Source organism: Quercus suber, unplaced genomic scaffold (assembly GCF_002906115.3).
Source record: "Quercus suber isolate HL8 unplaced genomic scaffold, Cork oak 2.0 scaffold_150, whole genome shotgun sequence".
Classification (NCBI taxonomy): domain Eukaryota; kingdom Viridiplantae; phylum Streptophyta; class Magnoliopsida; order Fagales; family Fagaceae; genus Quercus; species Quercus suber.
Window position 1 is genome coordinate 446,429 of NW_027069611.1, and position 20,554 is coordinate 466,982.

The following is a 20,554-nucleotide window of genomic DNA, read 5'->3' on the forward strand; positions in this document are numbered from 1 at the left end:
TCGTTACATCTCTCATCAATATTTTAGTTAAATAAAACTTTTCTAGGACCTTTTCTTTTTATTTGTAAGAACCTAATATATTGTTAAGGAGACCAAAGTTTGAGGATAAAGTTTGTTACAAACTTAGTTGTAATTTAAGGCTACGACTCTCACTAAACAAATTAACATTGTTACAAATTTTGAAAATCTAAGGGTTGAATTGCATGTTTTCTATATTCTTAAAACACTTGTCAAAATTCATGTCAATCGGGTGTTATTTACTATTAAACTCATAAACTTATTTTATATATATAATTTTATTCTACAAAAAATTAAAATTTAAACATTTAATTGATGAATATTGATTTTTAATCTTCTTGAAATTTTGCAAGTAAGGAGAATATAATAAGAGAATGTGATTAAATGCCAGATTTGTTAAAATTCACATCCAATGTGAAAAAATATTTAATGGAGTTGTAGTCTTAGTCTACAACCAAGTTTATTGCCAAAGTTTGTCTAAAATTTAATTACGTTGGGCCTAAAAAATATTTATGGTGGTTACAAAGTTTTTTTAAGGATAAAAAAATCATAAATTTTTAAATTTATACATAACTAGTTGCTAACCCATGCAATGCACAGATTAGTTGAACAAAAAGTTTAGATTTTAAATTTGCCTAAAGTTATGATCATTTGAAAAAATAAGTTACAATTTAAGATAGAAAAAAAATACTAACACCAATAATGTTAGGCATGCCATGTCTATTATCAATGACATCCTTTCTTTAATGAAAATTAAGGTCTCAATCATATTTTTAATATAATATAATCCCTCCCATTGCTCAATTTGTTTGCAAAATCCTGGGTTTTTTCTTTCCATATAAAATGCAACCAAAAAACCCAAAAATAAGAAATTAAAAACTATAGAAGTTTTTACATAGAAAACCGTAATTAATTACACTTAGAAATGACATTGACACTAAGAAAGAATCATTAATCTAGAGCAATAGGTTTCAGAATTTTTTTTTTTTTTTTTTTTTTTTCAGAATTGGAAAAGCTAAATTAGTGTTATAGGCAATAGTTATAAAATTTTAACACGTAGAAGAAGAACAACAAAAAGGCATATCAGATGAATAAATTGATTTCGTTAGAGAATGAAGACAAATAAATGCACTAGAAGGAATAGATTTCGGAAAAATATGAATTTAAAAAGAAGAAGAAGGAAGTACTAGTTGAAAGGCCACAGAGTTTTAATGGAGATAGAAGACGACCAATCTAGGAAGCACTTGGAATGCTCCTATTATATGTATAGCCTCGGCTGCCACCTTCTTGTCTCTTATCTACTTATGATTCCAACTTTTACTCTTCGTAAGAGAAATGGGCTCTTGCCTTCAGGTAATGTAATTGAGAAAAATGCCACAAGAAACATATCAACACCCTTTTTGGATCTTAAATAATAAAAATTTAAAGAACAAATTTATGAGGTTAATGCATAACCTAAGCTTGTTCACCAAGATTCAAGACCTAGCAACGTAAAAAACAATATAAAAATAGAGTAAAAATGCAAAAAGGGTCATATATATGAAAAATATTTTTTTAAAAATAACAGTAATTTATAATTCTTAAATCACATTAATTCAAATAGTAAGGAAAAATATATGACTACATATTAGAAAAAAAGTATAGGAGAAAAATAGGTTACCTCAAAAGAATAATGCATGACTATAGCAACTGAAATTTGTCAAGACAATTTCATATATTGCAAAACATGAACCCAAAATTTAGATATTAAAACTTCTAAAAAGCTAAAAGAAAGAGTAAAGAATCAGAAGATTCAGTGCCTAGCAATTATTGAAACAAAACCAAAAACCAAAAAAAAAAAAAAAAAAAACACATATGACTACATAATAGATACAAAAATACAAGGGAAAGATGGGTTACTATCCATGGCTAACAGTTGAAAGTTGCAAGATAGTTTCAAATATTGCAAAAATTGAATCAAAAAATTAACTTGTTAAACTTCTTAAAGGCTTAAAAATTTGAAAATTAGCAAAAAAACATATGACTACATAATAGAAAAAATATAAGAGAAAGATAGGTTACCTCAAAAGAATAATCCATGATTATAGCAATTGAAATTTGTCAAGATAGTTTCATATATTGCAAAATATGGACCCAAAATTTAGATGTTAAAACTTCTAAAAAGCTAAAAGAAAGACTTAAGAACAAGAAAATTCAGTGCCTAAAAATTATTTGAAACAAAACCAAAAAAAAAATATATATATATATATATATATGACTACATAACAGAAAAAATTAACAATTCTTATCAACAAAAACACAGTAAAACTATAATTAAAAACCCTAATAGTGATATAGTGGCCGGAGAATTAGAGAAGGAGAGAAGGAAGAGTCCAAAACAAAATAGAAAACTGTATGAGAGATGAGGTGTTTGGGTTTGAATACCTCTTAAAAGTCCTAAATCAAATTAAAAATTATAAATAAAAAATGCTAATGTGGAAAATTATGGAGAGGTCTACCAAAAGTTAAAGATTTCAATTATATATATATATATATATATTGTTTTTCAAGCCAGTGACCACCAAGACTCTACGTGGAGTTGCCCCTATTATCCTAATACCCTCACTATTGTTGCTTTTGTCAAGGGATGGCAATGGGACAGGATAAGTTCGAAAGATGGGGTCTTTGCTCCCGCCCCGCATGATTTTGTCTTATTCCATCCTCGCCTCACTCCACATAACGAGAAAAATTTTCCTGCCCATCCCCGCCCCTTAGGGCCTTGCGAATGTCCTACCCTGTAAAACTCTACTTTTTGTTTATTTGCTTACAACTATTACAATTATTTTTATATTCGCTAATAAACATATACTTGAAATTACAAATAAGTTTATCCTATCAAATCAAACAAATTTGTAGCAAAAATTGAATAATATTATTAAAGTGTTTAACACTATAATATCATAACAAAAACAAAAATCTCATAATACAAAATCAATTATTTTATAGTATATAAATTTGTTTATAATAAAGATAAAAGAACATGTTAAAATTGGTACCTTATTTCCAACCTTACTAAAAGAAAGAAAGAAAAAAAAAAAAAAAAAAGAGGTAGAAAGCCTTATTGAATAGAATAAAATAAGTTGATAATATATTTGTTAAATACGATTTTAGGGTATAAAAAATTTATAATTTAAGTCTTATCAACACGGGTCGGGGTAGAAATAGAACAGAGCAAGATAAGATGGGTCTAAAAAATCTAAACTCATTCTCATCCTACTCTGTGATGTGAGGCTAAATCTTGCCCCGTTTTCACCCACCACCTTTCCCGAGCAAGAAAAACCTGCCTAGAGCGAAATAGAAAGAGGCGGTACAAAATTGTCGTCTCTACTTCTGTCGCTTTTTGTGTGTTTGTGTGTGACCGTCAAACTTGTCCTTTTGATTATTTATTTATTTATTTATTAAATTTCTCAAACCCAAACCCGACAACCTAACCAAGCTTTTTGTCTTTTTACTCTGTTTTTCCCTGTCATGTTCAATTGGCATAAGCCATTCCCCAACTCTTTTATGGGTTGTGTTAACGGGCACCGCACGGTGCCCGTTAACCACAAAATTTTTTTACTTTTTCTGATACAATTTTTGTCTTTTTTTTTGCAATACATGTCATTTTTTCAGTTTTTCCGGTACTATTCAGAATATTTTTGACTTTTTTTTCACAATTTGTTTTTTTTTTTTGTCTTTTCTGCTCTTAACCAGCACCAGGCGGTGCTGGTTAACATTCTCCCTCTTTTATATATACAAACGGTTTCGCTACGTTCATTATTGGGGTCTCACTTAACACACACTCTCTCACATAGTAATAGTACTAACTACTAAGAGGGTGTTTTGTTATTATATTATGTTGCAATCTCCAATGGCCGTTGTCTGGAGCTTGCTTCTCTGTTGTCTAGTCTCCACTCTTCTAGTGGTCTCCGCGGAAGAAATTCATGGCGAAGAAGCGGAGAAAGAGGCTGACAGAGTGAAAAACTTGCCAGGACAACCAGCCGTGACTTTTAGACACTACGCGGGCTATGTCAAACTCCAGCCCCAGCATCAAAAGGCACTCTTTTATTGGTTCTTTGAAGCCCAGGAAGCACCTTCTCACAAGCCATTAGTCCTTTGGCTCAATGGAGGTCTCTCTCTCTCTCTCTCTCTCATGTTTATTAAAGAATTTTTGCCACATTTTTTAATGTACGCTAATAAGAGATTTATAACAAATAATCCAAAGTCACAAGAACAACACTTGGAGAACATTAGAGCAATGTACATGCTGTTTAAGACAGGTTTTTTTTTTCCTTCTACATTTTTTTGCTTTATTTTTCATACTTTTACCAGTAACTTTTTTTTTTTTTGAAAGTAATTAAATAAGACATTGTTTTGGTCCAAGTGATTGTTGGACCAAAAGTGATACTTCCATATATTTCTAAAAAATTGTTTATATTTCATTTCATAATCGTTTCTAAATAATAACACTGGTCAACACAATGATGGATTCTCTCAAAAAGAAAAGAAAAGAAAAAACAAAACAAAAAATACAATGATGGAAAAATTGAGGTTGGATCAAGCAATTGATAGGACAAGAGTTTAGGCTGTCAACCACTACATTTTGTCTAATACATCGATATCCTAATACCCACGCTGTTGTTGCTTTTGTCGCTGAGTGTGAGTGAGTCTGTGACTGTCAAGCCTTGTCCCTCTGAGGCCTGCTTTTTATTATTTATTTTTTTTATTTATATAAATTTTTTTAAACCGAAACCCAACAACCTAACCATGCTTTTTGTCTTTTTACTCTTTTCCCTTTCTTGTTCAAAGCTGCGCGCATGGCAATTGGCATAAACCCTTTTTACTGCCAGCCCTGGCCCCGCACTAACTTGTGCAGCTGGGACCTCCTCTTTTCACCGCTCTTTTCTAATTTGTGTTTATTATTTAATTTATGAGTTTAACTTGTTGCACATAATCTGTTTATACTCTTTTTTTTTTTTTTTTTGTGTAATAAAAATTATTCTCTTTTATTATATGACGGGTTATATATTATTTTAGAATCTGGCTAATGACTATTTTGGAGGGAGTAATTAAAGTTTGAGCTTTTACTATAGGCCCTTGTCTGGTAGAATGGAATAAAGAAAAAAAAATTAGAATATTGTTCAATTTCTTTATTTGGCAGTTTTAATAGAAGGAATGAAAAATTCATTTTTTTATTTACGAGTTTAAGTGGGAGAAAATAAAATAAGTATGAGAGAACACTCATCCTTTTCTATTATTTTAAAATCTCAAATTTTCATTCCCCCAAAAAATTAGGAGAAATGAGAGGGAATTGAATTAGAATTAATGAATTTTTTTTACTAAAACTCTTAAAACACCCCTATATACTCAACTCTTTATTTTAAAATAGGGGTTTAATAATAATATTGTCATAAAATATTTCATTCTATTCCATTTCATTCCCTCTATGTTACTCTCAAATAAGATTACTTACATTTTAATTATTTTCATTAATTTATTTTAAAATATCTAATCAAGATTACTTAATTTTGTTATATTCTTTTCCATTACTTTCCTTTGCTTAAATACATTCCATTCTCTTCTCAAAAAAAAAAAAAAAAAAAATCGTTCTATTCCATTCATTTCCATTCTCTTATAAACTCATAAATGAATCTTAATTGATCTGATTTTAAGATCATTTAATTAAAAAAATATTTGTTTATTTGTTTTTGTTACTTTCCAATGCAGTTATCCAATAAATTACATTTAAATTCAACAAAATTTTCCATTTGAGTACACACTACAATCATACAATACATAAAGTACAATGGACCTAACTATAGGACTTGAGCCTAATAATATTATAGTCCAACGAATTTCAATAATTATAATAAAAAGAGAAACATAAATGGTTTTTTTTTTTTTTTTTTAGAAGAACATAAATAACTTCAATTATCATCTTTTTAATGATTTTCAGTTTTGATTTTGTACATTTGAACTATCCATCAAGTTTCATTGGTTATTATCATTTGAAGAGTTGAGTCAAATGCTACCTCTCCATGCTTTAAGTGCATAGAAAAACACTGCGATTTCATTTCGAATCTGGGAGGGTGGGGGTGGGATATTTATGAAATTTTTTGGATCAGTGCAACCAAAAAGAAAAAAAAAATTGTTTCATTTGTTATTAACAGATTTTTGAAAGTGATTAAACTTTAAGGAAATTTTCAACTATATTGCCAATTTCCTTATTCTTTGTCTTTTACTTGTTTTGAAATTTATATTTCAAATCTTCTGCCACGTACGCGATGAATTTTGGGAAACAAAACAAATAAAGAATAATAGTAGTAGTGGTGTTGTGTATTCTCAGGACCTGGCTGCTCATCCATTGCGTATGGAGCTGCACAAGAACTCGGCCCATTTCTTGTCCAACTAAACGGAATCAAGCTCAATCTTAACAAATTTTCTTGGAATAAGGGTAATTCAATAATTAGCTTCTTCTTTTTTCTTTTTAATTTATTTAAAAGTTCGCAGCAATGATCTAGCTACCATTGGCCAATACATCATCATTGTCATTGATATAATTATTTTCTATTCTAATTTGATTTTTTTTGTAACAAAATTTTTCTTCCCTTTTATTTATTTATTATTATTATTATTATTATTATTATTATTATTATTATTATTATTATTATGTTTCAAGTTTATTTGATGTTGGCTAAAATAATCAGTTGCAAATATATTATTCCTGGAGGCACCTGTTGGTGTGGGGTTTTCCTATACAAACAAATCAAAAGATTTGCATATGCTTGGTGATCGAGTAACAGCCGACGATTCACATGCCTTCTTGATTGGATGGTTCAAAAGGTTTCCTAACTTTAAATCCAATGACTTCTATCTTGCTGGAGAGAGCTACGCTGGTATCATTTTCTTCACAAAATTAACCTTTTCTTATTTATCTATCTATCTATCTATATATATATATATATATATCTCTTAAGGTTTTATATTTTTCTTACTTGATTGTATCTTCTCTCTCTCTCTCTCTCAAGGTCATTATGTTCCCCAGCTTGCGAATCTCATTTATGAAAGAAACAAAGGAGCCAGCAAGAACTTGTACATAAATCTAAATGGTTCATGGTAAGCCCTATATATATATATATATATATCTTACTTTGCTAATTATTTATATTCCAATCAAATTAAGGCTTTTATATTTATTTTTTATTTTATTTTATATATATATATATATATATTTACATGTCCTTGTTTTTCTAATAAGAAAAAACCAGATTGGAATGCTGTGATCAATGATGCAACAGATTTAAGTGGCATGTTTGAATATTCATGGAGTCATGCAATCATCTCGGACAAACTGTACAATGATATAGTGAAGGAGTGCGATTTCAGGAGTGATAACCAAACAAGGAATTGTGGTATTCATATCAGAGGTTTCTTAGAAGCATATTCTGCCATTGATATTTACAACATTTACGCACCCATTTGCCTCACTTCCCTAAGTAGAACCTCCCCCAAGCTCGTTGTTGCTCCCCGTTTGATAACTCAACATGTAAGCCCTTCTTTCTTTCTTTCTTCTTCTGCTGTATGTAAATGCGTGAGACAAAACATGTATATATAGCAGTTGTTAGAACCTCAATAAATTAAGTATAAACAAATTGCCTTTTACTTTCTTATGCTTTGGTCCCATGAATCACAACTTATTAGTCCACAAAAGTTTCAATTATTATATGTGACCCTAAAGCTTGAACTAAAATTAATTTTTTATGGCTGAATTCAAAATATCCCTTATTGATTTTATTTTTTATTTTTCCAAATATTAGGAGTTAAAAATACAACAATTTAAAAATTTTGTAAGACCAAATTATGATTAGGTCAGATCACAAAGTAATGGTTTGTTTGTTCAAAAAATATAAAATCTATTTGTTTAGTGGAAAGATTATAATTTCATTTTAATCTCATTTTTAGGATATCAATAGCTGAAAATTTATAAACTATTTTGATAGAATATCACCGAATCGAAGTCTTTCCATATATAATAACTAAAAAATGGCAACTAGTTTTCATTTATTTATTGGTGCTGCAAAAAAAAATAAAAAAAAGAGTACTAAAACCAAAGGTAAATATATCACACAAAAATAGTGAGAAACATGATAGATGTGAAAAAAATTTAGGAATACATCATTTTGGGTCAGAACTTTGTTATAATTTTGATGTAATAAAGTCGTTGAAAAAAAGTAGTGAATTCATGTGAAAATAACAAATAATTAGTTATTACTTATAACCTATCATATAAGATAATTGTAAAAAATAATGTGACAAAGAGTGTCATTCTAAGATTACTATGCATGATGTAGCAATTTCATATCTGACCTGTTTTGGAGGTGCATTAAGTTTATGTACTATACTCCTAGCTAGTGGTTTGAAATTAATCTAGAGTAGTTTTAGAATCATAAATTATTTCATAACATGACAGACTATAAGTATGTAATTAATCATTAGTTATATATGGACCTATTGTTTTTTCCTTATCAATCATACTTTGCACATTGCGGTAAGAAATTGGTAAAAAAATTGATTGTACTAGACTTTTTCATTAATTTGAGAAGTTGGTAATTAAGATTTACCCACACTTAGGGTGTGTTTATTTAGAGGTGAAACAGGATGGATGCAAACTTTGGAGAAAAAATGAGAAGGAAAACTTTTTTTTGGGAGCGTGTTTGGTTGGTAGGAAAGCAAGAAAATAAATGATAGAGCTTAGGTGTTTTCTCTCTGGGTACACCAAAATATTTTCTCCTTAAAATAAAGATAAAACTGAGTGAGGATGAATTTTTTCTAGATTGACAAAAATGCCCAAGTGTATGTGCACACTGCAAGCTTCTTCAAGTTGCCTTTATTTATTTATTTTTTCTTCTCCCCTGGTCAGTAAGGTTGCCCTTTTTTTCTTTTGGCAACATTTTTTTAGCCTTCTTTTTTTTCCTGCAACGTTGCCTTCTTTTTTTTTTCTTTTAATTTTATAGGGCATTGGCATGATATATATATATATATATATATATATATTTTAAACTAGACGTTTTTTTTTTTTTTTGGATATGATTTTTTTTTTGATAAAGGTTGATTATTCTTTTTTTTTTATAGTTATTTGTCATTTTTTTTTTAATTTTAATTATGCATCATTTTTTAACAATAATATATAAATAAATTTATTCAAATTCATTTTTTCTATTCTTTTATATTTTCACACCCAACCAAATAAAAATAAAATAAAATAAAATATTTCCTACCTTTTTACTTTTTCATATCATCGTCATTTTTTATACCCTTACTTCTTCGCTGTTCTATTAATAATTGACGTTGAAAGAAGCTTTTGTTTTTGTTTTTTTTTTTTAATTCAGAACCTCTGGCATAAGCTACCGTCAGGCTACGATCCATGTACAGAGGATTACGTGGAGAAATATTTCAACAGAGAGGATGTCCAGAGGGCCCTACATGCCAACGTTACTAAATTGCCCTACCCTTATACCACATGCAGGTAAAAGTACAATAGTATAGAAATGTTAGTAACTGTGCATTCGGCTTCTTTTTTTTTTTTTTGGTAAACAAGGACTTAATAGCTTTTACTTGTTTATTTTTTGTTTTTTACTTTTTTTTTTAACGTAGTTTTTGTTGCAAATAATCTTCTTCATTTTATTTTTATTATATATATATATATATATATAAACTAACATCGAGCTTTTTTTTTTTTTTTTTCGCACAATTAACTTTTCCAACACAAAAAAAAAAAAAAATTATATATATATATATATATAAGATTGTGTTCAAGTTACTCATTGTATAACTCTAAGCAATATTATACTACTCAATATTTTTTAATTTGATATAAAGTTTGACAAATCTACCGTTAAATTTCATTATTTTCGTATATTTTCAATACTTGCAAAATTTCAAGGTGATCAAAGATTAATCATCAATCAATTTTTGAAATTCAAGTTTTTGTAATTTAAAATAATGCATAAGTATAACTCTAAGCAATGTTATGCTACTCAATATTTTTTAATTGAATGCAAATTTTGACAAATCTATCGTTAGATTCCATTATTTTCAAATATTCTCAATACTTGCAAAATTTCAAGATGATTAAAGATGAATCATCAATCAATTTTTAAAATTCAAGTTTTTGTAGTTTAAAATTATGCATAAAAAATAAGTTTATGAATTGAATGGTAAATAATTTTCAATTGACATGATTGTTAAGAACGTATAGAACATGTAATTTAACGGTGAGATTTCAAAATATAAATTTTATAACAAGTTATTAAGTGAGGTAACATTATTTAAAATTACACCAGGTGTAACTTGAACCCTCTCATATATATATTTATATAAAATACCTCTTTTACATAGACTTATCATATATTTAGCGCAAATCAATTATAAGTTATAAAATCTCATCTCAACAATTTAAAAAAAAATATGAAATTGTTTTTATTTTTTTTATATTTTAAAAAAATAAATACTTTTAAGTGTTTGGTTGCAAAAATGCTCGAAAAACATTTTTGACTATTTGGTTACGTTGCTACTACTTTTGCCACATTTTCTCTTTTCTTAGACAAATATATAATAAAAAAGAAAAGATTAGGTTAAATGTTAGGTATAAAACATTTAACTTTATAGTACCTCTATTTTGTGGTCAACTGGAAATTATTGTCCGGTTGACTAGCAATTTCCAATCACCCAAAGACCACAAATTTGTGTTTGTAATACATCCAAATTTTGCCAATCCAACGTGTGTTTGTGATATACTAAAAACTCAGCTGTTTTGAACAAATGTGTAGTTAAGTCTAAGGGAGTGTTTGGTACATTTACTTAAATACATATTTTTAATTTTTAAACAACATATATTTTTTAACCTACACGTTTATTTACACATATTTTCAAATAACAAAACACATGTACCAAACATCTCATAAGATCGTAAAATTACAACGTACTATGTCATTTAAAATATATATATATATATATATATATGAAAACAACATACTATGTCAGAAATGTATGTATTAATTCATTTGGCTGTTGGGTATTTCTGGGAGATTAAGTTACGCAGAAAATCCTAGAACTTTCAAGCAAGTTACTCGGAGCATGTGTCAAATCATTGAACTAGAGCTTTCAAGTTTCATCCTGCTTCCCCTGCCAAAACATAATCAATGAAACGTTGCAGTGAAATTCTTGACATTTCTTTTTCATTTCCATCACTCTTTCACCCTCTAACTCCCGTCATTTGACCACCAGCGAGTGTGGCTCAGCCAAAGAAAACTCTCAAAAGCTTCATTTGCTCAAAAGTTCGAATTCCAGCTCATGCAATTTTATGTTGTAAGCTGCTTCGGCATTTGCCCTAAGCTTGCTTGACGGATTCTCATTTAAATTTATTATTGACTTGAATTTTTTATTTAGCATTAACAATCTGCCATACCAACGGGTGCCAGATTTTTGTTTTAGTAGATTTTTGCGAAAACAATTAATGGAATGGTTAGCTGTAGCTAACCATGCCCGTAGTGTAGATAAGCCAGTTTTTTTTTTTTTTTTTTTTGAGAGAAGATAAGCAAGTTTTTGTGTTAACAACATTAGATATTTTGGCAAGAATAAGCAGGGAACAGACAATTAATTAAGCTGTGTACATACCAGGAATGTCCAACATTTTATATGTATAAAATTTGATGAGTTATTAATTGCTAGGTAGCTAGATTAGGTTGATAAGATCCTCATATTTTGAGCTTATGGTTCGTGAAATTCAGTGGTGTTATCAGCGGATGGAATGACTCAGCAGACACAGTGCTGCCCATAATTCGGAAGCTTTTAAATGCGGGACTGCGCATTTGGATTTACAGGTACTCCCTTCAATTTCAGCCCATGCCTATTCTTCAGACCTTGTCTATATATAATAAAAATGCCTCTGTACAACTTTCAAGAATTAAAACAAAATGTTCATAACATTGTTTTTAGATTTAACTTCTGTACTAACATGCTTATCAACCGTAGAATACCAATAACTACAGTGCTTTAATTTAATATGCTCTTAGTCCATATGTTCTGCATGATCTCTCTCTCTCTCAACAATAAAATTAACCCTAATGACTAAGAATTTATAACTCTATTAGCATCTTATAATATTTTTAACGGAAAAGTCCAGAGTTCTAATACCCCCATTTTCTACTGTCACTATCATATTTATTTTAAAAAATGGTTAATACATATAACGAAAAGCTCAATAGCATTGCCAACTCTCTTTAATTAGGAAAACTAAATATTGAATTCTCCTCCCCATTAGTCATAAACAACAAAACATGTTTTCCCTTAGATTTTATGTTATCTTTAATTTTCTAGGCAGTCATTCTAATTGCAAATTTCAATTTTGTTAGGCATATTTTTATCTATATAATAAGTAATAGTCGAAACGTTTAACTTTTTATTTGTTGCGCCTCATTGCACTATATGGCTACATAAATTATTAACACGTCTACATTTAAAAACACTAAACCGTTTAGTTCAATTTGTTTTAAATTATATTTGTTTCTTTTGTGGATTCAATTTTCAGTAACTAACTAACTGCACAAGATATATATATTAAAACAAAAAATTGTCATTAAGAAACATAAGTAAGGCGTAAGGAGAGAAAAAAAAAAAAAAAAGTGAGAAATTTGAGGGCACTACAATCGTCAAGCAAGCATGGGCCAGCATCCCACAACCGGAACTGGTAAAGGTATTTTGAATAGACAAATTTAGATTTGGTTATTTTGGTTAGATTGATCTAACCGTGTCTGTGATGATCTCTCTCTTCTTTTTGTTTTTTCTTTGCTTTCAAATTACTTCTTCTTCGTTTTCACTGGCATCCATTGGCGTGCTCTGCTCTGCATCTTCTTCTATTCTTTCTCCACCCCTCTCTCTTTTATTGTTTTTCTCTCTTTTTCATGTGAAAGTGGCAACTGGACTCATTAGTAAAAGACGTGTAGCATTCAAAGCAACTTTCTGAGAAACGTGTGGCCATTGAAAGAGGATAATTCAGAATTTTGATTAAAAGATAAAGTAGAATAAAATATGATAAGACAAAAAGGAAGAAATTGGTGGAACCGTGGAAGAGATAAACTAAAACAAGGAAAATAAAAATAAAAATAATGGTGAATGCCTGGGGCCATGGAGGACAATAAATGAGAGTTGAAATATGGGCAGATTGCAATATTAGAAAGACTCAGAATTAGGATTTAAAAAAAAAAAAAAAAACCTTTGGATAAAAAAATAACGCATTAAAGTAAAATCCAAAACCAAATAGAAATAGAAATCCCTCTTTCTTTGGGACGTTTCCTCTATATATATATATATAGTTATATATACTAAGCACTCTCAATCTCTCTCTCTTTCTCTTTGAGTGTTCTGGTCTCTCGGTTGAGGTAAAAATTCTCTCATTCACGCTTTTGTTTTTGAAATAGTCTCGGCATATTTTGATTACAGCTTCTTCTTCGTTGGTTGTTTATTTCAATTTAGTTTATTATTGGTGTTATTTTTATTTTTATTTTTGGTGTGAGTGGATCTAGGGTTTAATGTTTGTATTCAAAGCTAATGTCTTTCTTTATATTTGCTCTGTAAAGATTTTATTTTATTTTGTACCTGTGACTGTTTATGGTTCCTTTTCATTGTTTAGAATTCGGAACCAATATTTTCCCCAAAAAAAAAAAAAAAAATTCAAAACCAATAAAACTTAATGCAATTTTTCTCTAACATATTAAATAAATAAAAATCAAACCAAACCAACATTTTTGGGACAGTGCTTTGATGTATAGTTATAAAATATTGACTTTTTGTGTTAATAGATTGTGCTGATTTTTTTTTTTCGACCCAATTCTTTTATGTAAATAATTATATTAGAGGGTACTTGCGTCTGTATTGTATTCTGTTTTGAGTTTATTTTTTCCATTATCTGAAATTGTCTAGAAGATTTCAATGAATATCATATATTTAAATACTGTTAAGTTGATATAATAATAATAATAATAATAATAATAATAATAATATAGTTTGATAAATGTATAGCGGTTAGCAAATATTTTAGCTACATGATTTTATTTTACAAATTCAATTTTGGTGTTGTAGTAAAATAGACCAAGATTAAATTTTTGATTGTACTTAATATCTTTCCTGTATATCGCACGGGTTAGTGACTAGTTTTTATATAAATTCAAGAAAACGAATATTATTTTGTGTCAAATTGTTACTTTGTTTAATTTTTCTCAAAATAGTTGGTTCTTATTTCTCTTCCTTTGAAAAGAACTATAAATTTTTTGAATCCATAAGTCCATAGAAAATTATCTACACTGAATGTCGAAATTTTAGTTTCTGGTCACCCTAAAAACGTTACTGCTTAGTATACTAAAATTGATATTAGCTCTTGGAACATGATGCCGAATTGCATGCATCCATTGATAATGATATACTCCTTTCATATAGTTTCCTTTTGTTATTTTAGGTTGTCTTTTCGATATCAAATTTTTTTTTTTTTTTTTTTTTTTTTTTTTTTTTTTTTTTTTTTTTTTTTTTTTTTTTTTTTTTTTTTTTTGTCCTGGTTAATTTGCTTGTTCCCTTAAAAAATACTTATGAATTTTGACTCATCACCGATAAGAATATATCGATAATAGGGTCAGGCTAATGAATATTCTTAGAGTATTTGTTAATAAAAAATTTTAGAAAAGTTTTGATACTATTTTAATAGGAAATATAGAAAGCTATAAAAAAATAAAAAATAAAAGTAAAAAAAGATCAGATACTTTTTTCTTTTTCTATAAAAAATTTCTAAAAATATTTTTTAAATTAATACCCTTAGTACATTCGTTAACTTTTTCGTAATAACAACAATAATAATAATAATAATAATGTATTAGCTAACATGATCATAAATCATACTATATTATTATTATATCACGAATTAACTATCATCTTTTATGTTTTAGTTCATAAATATTGGGTATGGCTTAGAGATTGTTTCTACACAAAAACAACAATAAACATTAGAATTAATAATGAGAATAATGATGACGATGACAATGATACAGCGGTGACACGGATGGGAGGGTGCCGGTGACATCAACAAGGTTCAGCGTAAACAAGCTGGGGTTAAAAATAAAGGAAGAATGGAGAGCATGGTTTCACAAAACTCAAGTTGCAGGTTGGGTGCAGACGTACGAGGGGGGCCTAACATTAGCCACAGTGAGAGGCGCAGGGCATCAGGTCCCAGTCTTTGCTCCTCATCAATCCCTTTCTCTCTTCACCCATTTCCTCTCTTCCAAAACCTTGCCGGATTCTCAATCTTAGATGCTGCTAAAGAAGACAATATTGTGTAACCAGGGAGATTACATTTTTAACAAATTTGGGACACTTCTATTCTATTCCATAAGATGTTCTTCATAGTATTTATCACTATAATCTTACATATTTATAAATGTGGTCATTAACAAACTTAAATTAAACAAAAATTATTAAAAATAAAACTTGAATGTATTGACATCAAAATAAAATTAAAAAATATGCAAATATATAAAGTTTTAAATTTTTTTTTACGAGTTTTCATATTTCAAAATCGTTGTATGATAATTTTATTATCAATGCTATCAGCTATATACATCTTTTTCAATGCACACAACAAAACAATTATTATACTATTAGTCTCTAATTCAATTATTAACACCTTGCTTAAATAAGTATAAAAAAAAAAAAAAATGTATCATCCTTTTTTATGATCTGTTCCAACTAATTTTTGTATTCTTTAAACTACTTAAGATTAAATCAGTGCAATACTCCACTAATTTCTTTTTTAGGGAAATCATGGCCAAGAGGTTGACAAAAACCTCTTATTAAATATGCTCTTTTTATTTTATCCCAACTATTAAGGTGAAAAAATGAGACATTTTCTCAAGGTCTAGGATCTGAAAGAAGATTATTCAAGTCAATACAAATTTGCTTAAAAATGAATATTGCAATACAAGTTATTTCCTTATAAGAAATTTGTTCATTGTGCTAGCAAAATAATAAAGGGTAAATTATAAGTTCATTCAATATATTCAACTTAAATTCGACTTATGCATTTAACGGTTACATTATTCATGTTCAATAAAATATTCAGGTATTACTTTAGTGCATCTACGTGTACAAAGTGTATCAAATAAATTTAAGAAAATCAGCTAAAGACTAAAGCAAGCACTAACTGAATACCTATTTGAAAATATGCGTTTTTTAGAAGAAAAAAATAAATATATATAGCGATTTTAAAATATGCCTTTGAAAACACAATTTAAAAAATCACAATTAAACATTTGATTTGAGCTAATTTGTATTTGTTTGAGCAATTTTTGAGAAGTGCTATGTCCACAACACTTTCACAATAATTACTAAATGGTAAGTTAGATCAAATTATATTTTTAATGGACTCAAATTTGTATTTAGGGTGTTAGCCAAGAAAATCCTAAGGATAGGGTACTACTAGAATACAATAGAGATTGATTGTGTGGACTATGAGAAGAGTTGCCATGATTGTCAGATGCACGCCAACTTGAACCATGTACTGCCTAGTGAGTTGTATAGCATGACTTCTCCAAGGCCTTTTTCAGTTTGGGGCATAGATGTGATTGGAAAGATAGCTCCTAAGGCTTCAAATGGGCATGAATACATTTTGGTGGCAATTGACTATTTCACCAAGTGGGTGGTGGCCACCTCATCCTACTCCATATTGAAGGCTAAGCATGTGGCTTGGTTCTTAGAAAACAACATCATATGCCAGTTTGGGGTGCCCCAAGAGATCATTTCTGATAACATTTCCCACTTTGAGGGGGAGGTTTGAAGGATCATGGAGTTGTACAACATTTAGCATTATAAGTCTTCATCGTATTGACCACAAGCTAATGGGGCCGTAAAAGCAACTAATAAGAATGTGAAGAACATCCTAGCCAAGATGGTAGTGACATACAAAGTTTGGGCCAAGAAGCTTCTGTTTGCCTTATAGGGTTATAAAACTTCTATTAGTATGTCAACTGGGGCAACTCCTTCTCTTTGGTTTACGATAGTGAGGCGGTGCTTCCTATTGAGGTGGAGACACAATCTTTGAGGGTATTGGTGGAAAACAAGGTCCTAGAAGTGGATTGGGCTAAGATGAGATATGAACAATTGGCTTTGATAGATGAGAAAAGGGCTAGGGCAAAATATCATGCACAAGGGTACCAAAAAAGGATTGTTAGAGCATTCAACAAGAAAGTGAAACCGAGGAACCTTAAAGAAGGGGACTTGGTCCTAAAGGTGCTTAGAGATGAGACTTTTGACCTAAGGGAAAAGATGAGGCCAAGGTGATCTGGGGCTTTTATCATCAAGAAGAGATGTTTTCCCAATTAACATGGATAGACTCCGAAAATACAACATCTAAAAAAAGAAGGAAAAGAGCTTGCTAGGTTGAAAACCCGAAAGGGCAGCTTAGGCAAAAATTAAGGTAAGAAAACCCGACTAGATTGAAAACCTGAAAGGGCAATCTAGGAAAAAATTAGGGGAAAGACCATGAGCATGGCAAAAATTTCCCAAAAGGATGTCATGGGTAAAAATTACATGGCAAAGGAAAAAGAAAAGAAAAGAAAAAAGGGAATAAATGACAATAAGCAAAGGTAATAAATAGGAGATTCTCTTATTGCTCAAATTAAAAGATGATAAGACTGTTTCATAGGGGATTTGGAACATTCCAATCCTTTTATTAAATTCAAAAAAAAATTGAGAATCATAAAAGTGTAAAAAAGTAAAATATGGGCCCATTAAGGTGGTCACTTAGTCCTCCTTACTTTCTTGCTAGTCTTCATGTAAGCTTTTTCATCTCTCAGAATCCACTTCATGTCATCCTCCAACCATTGCTTGTATCTTGCAATGGTATAGATGTATTGAGGAGGAACAATGCCTTTCGTCACCCTACGACGTGGCCAAGCCTCACTAATCCAGTCCAAGATCCTATTGGTAAACACTTCGGTGTGGAAGGCACCTTCATCATCAAGGGCTTCTTGATGCTCTCTAAATTGCCTTGAGATACGACAAGTAAGTAGTATGAGCAGCAATGAAGTCCAACTAAAGTCACACATCAGTCCTTGCAGCAACCGTGGACCATGCTTGAGATGTGCCACCATTCCACGACCCACTGAATGTTGGTTTCCTTAAGGTGACCCATACACTCCATGTACGTCTTGAAGCTCATGTCATTCTGATGAAGTCGACAGTCCCTAAGATGCCTAGGGTGGTAGGTGCTGATAGGTACAATGGGAGTTTGAAGCAACTAAAGCCTCTCTTGTAGCTATATCTGGAAAAAGAAAAAAGAAAAGAAAAAAGGAAAAAAAGGAAGGAGTAAAAAAGAAGAAAAGGAGAAGAGCAAAAAAGAAAAGAGAACATGAGTGGGAGAAAAAAATGATAGACGATATAAGGTATCTCGATGGGTTGAAAACTGAAAGGCAATCCATGCAAAAATAAAGGAATCCCACTAGGTTGAGAACCTAGGTAAAAGTTCAGGATTTTACCTAAAGGAGAAGGGGACTTCCTGTAAAGAAGCTTACTTCCTTCCTATGAAAGGAATCCAAACCATTGAGGGTCTCTACCAAGATCAAGCCCACCGGGTTACCTCTCTTTAGCTCTTAAGCTACCATGCACATCCGAAGGTCCACACAATATAACTTTTGGACCAAGAAATACCGTGCAAGAGCACATAGGCAAAATTCATGAAGAAAGTATGAACGTAGCCTCTCACTTATAGGAATGATCGAACTATAAAAGTACTCAAAAACCAACCTTAGGTTGAGCTTGCCAAAGAAACACCTTCTATTTGTCGTGGTGGAAGGGACGCCCAACACAACTTGTAGAAAGGAGGGGAGATCCCCACCCTTGGTAGGGAAGATGAGATCACCAATCTCCAGTTCATCCATGATGGTACCAAACTCTTTGATAGTGGGACATAGTTCTATTCCATTGAAGTAGAAAACATGTCGAGAAGGAACCCAATAGTTTGCAGCAGAATTAAGAAGATGCTCATCTACTCTAATTTGATGATATAGGATGACATAAGAAAGACCATAGGGGGCGATGAAATCCTTGAAATCAGGACCAAGCCTCATAATCCAAGCTGAGACATCAAGTGGAGAGTTTTCTGCCATTGGGGACCTCAAAAAAGGGCTCTATGGGTTGAAAATACGTTGGTGGGGGGTTTTAGACTCAAACGGCTACTTTTAAACTTAAGTAAGTCAGTTAGAGTTTTTCTGATTTGCGGCCCACGTATGCAAGGTCAACCCTGCATACACAAAGTCAAAGCTGTGTACGCAGGCCCATCCTTACGTACTCATGGCGCTTGGCAAAAGCCCATTCTTCCCTGTTTTGTGCATAGATCATCACCACCGGCCTGGTGGGCTGCTCTTCCAGGACTGTACAAGCTCCTTGAATAGTTGGTCACCTCCAGCTTGAAATTCCCAGTCAGACATACCAACTCCTCATGCTCTTGGATAGTAGGTTGCAATTCAAAGAAAGAAGGATTAGTGACCCAAAAAGAAAAAAAGAAAAAAAAAAGAAAGAAGAGAATTGGTAAAAAGAGAAAGAACTCACCGCTTGAGTGTTGGGAGGGAAAGGATAGCCCATGACATTAGGATTGCGGGGCACGGCAAGCTCTCGAGCAAAGTCGTTAGGGCCATAAGCATAAACCATCCAAGAGAGATGTGGAAGGTCAATGGGCTCACCAGCAATAGGCTCTTCCTACTATAGTTTTCTACCATTATAAGTTATGACAAACAAGATAAAGAAGAGAAGAAGAAGAAGAGATTGAACATATACCTGAGCAGTAAGGGAAGGTATGATGCGAGTGATGTTGAACTCCTCATAGTCCACCCCTCAAGAAGCCGTCCAGCATAGGAAATGGCACTCCCCTATGAGTTGTACTCAGTATCAGTCATGGAGTGTGGGGCAAGCATGAACTCAGGAAGGTCCATCGGAATCTGTAGGTCATCTCTACCCACTAATTGGCACCGCACCCTCTTCGCCAGGTATAGCGCCCTCAAGCCTGCTCCCTCAAAAGGACGAGTAATTTCCAAAGCAATATGAGCGACAGGCTCTAAGTCTCAAAAAGCAGGAAAGGGTTGGCCGACCCATGGAGTCTAGTTAACCTATAATGACACATAATTAGAAGAGGGAGATCTTAAGGGAAATGCATGAACGAACATGAAAATTAGAACTCTTGAACTTACCTCATCCGAAGTTAACCCAGCAATGTGAGTCTTTACTCTAGGAAACACCTTTAGAATTAGATCGGTGCTCGAGGTTATGAGGTCATACCTAACAACCCACCGCTGCAAAAGAAGCATAAGCCATAGGTTAGATGCAAGATGACAATTCACAAGATCATACAATTTGCAAGACTACAAGTTACAAGTGAAAATGCAAGGAACGGAAAGAGAACTAACCTCAAGGAGCTTCCAAGGCC

The 20,554-nt window shown here is 31.2% G+C and overlaps 1 protein-coding gene across 1 annotated transcript; it reads left to right on the top strand.

Annotated features, from left to right (window-relative positions):
• The first annotated feature begins 3,689 nt into the window (after positions 1-3,689).
• LOC112009353 (serine carboxypeptidase-like 35) lies at positions 3,690-15,486 on the top strand. The gene is made up of 8 exons (XM_065777189.1): positions 3,690-4,166; positions 6,383-6,490; positions 6,744-6,932; positions 7,065-7,145; positions 7,305-7,582; positions 9,426-9,562; positions 11,826-11,918; positions 15,132-15,486. The coding sequence occupies exons 1-8, from the start codon at positions 3,893-3,895 to the stop codon at positions 15,388-15,390; spliced, it is 1,419 nt and encodes a 472-aa protein (XP_065633261.1). The 5' UTR covers positions 3,690-3,892; the 3' UTR covers positions 15,391-15,486.
• The last annotated feature ends 5,068 nt before the right edge of the window (positions 15,487-20,554 follow it).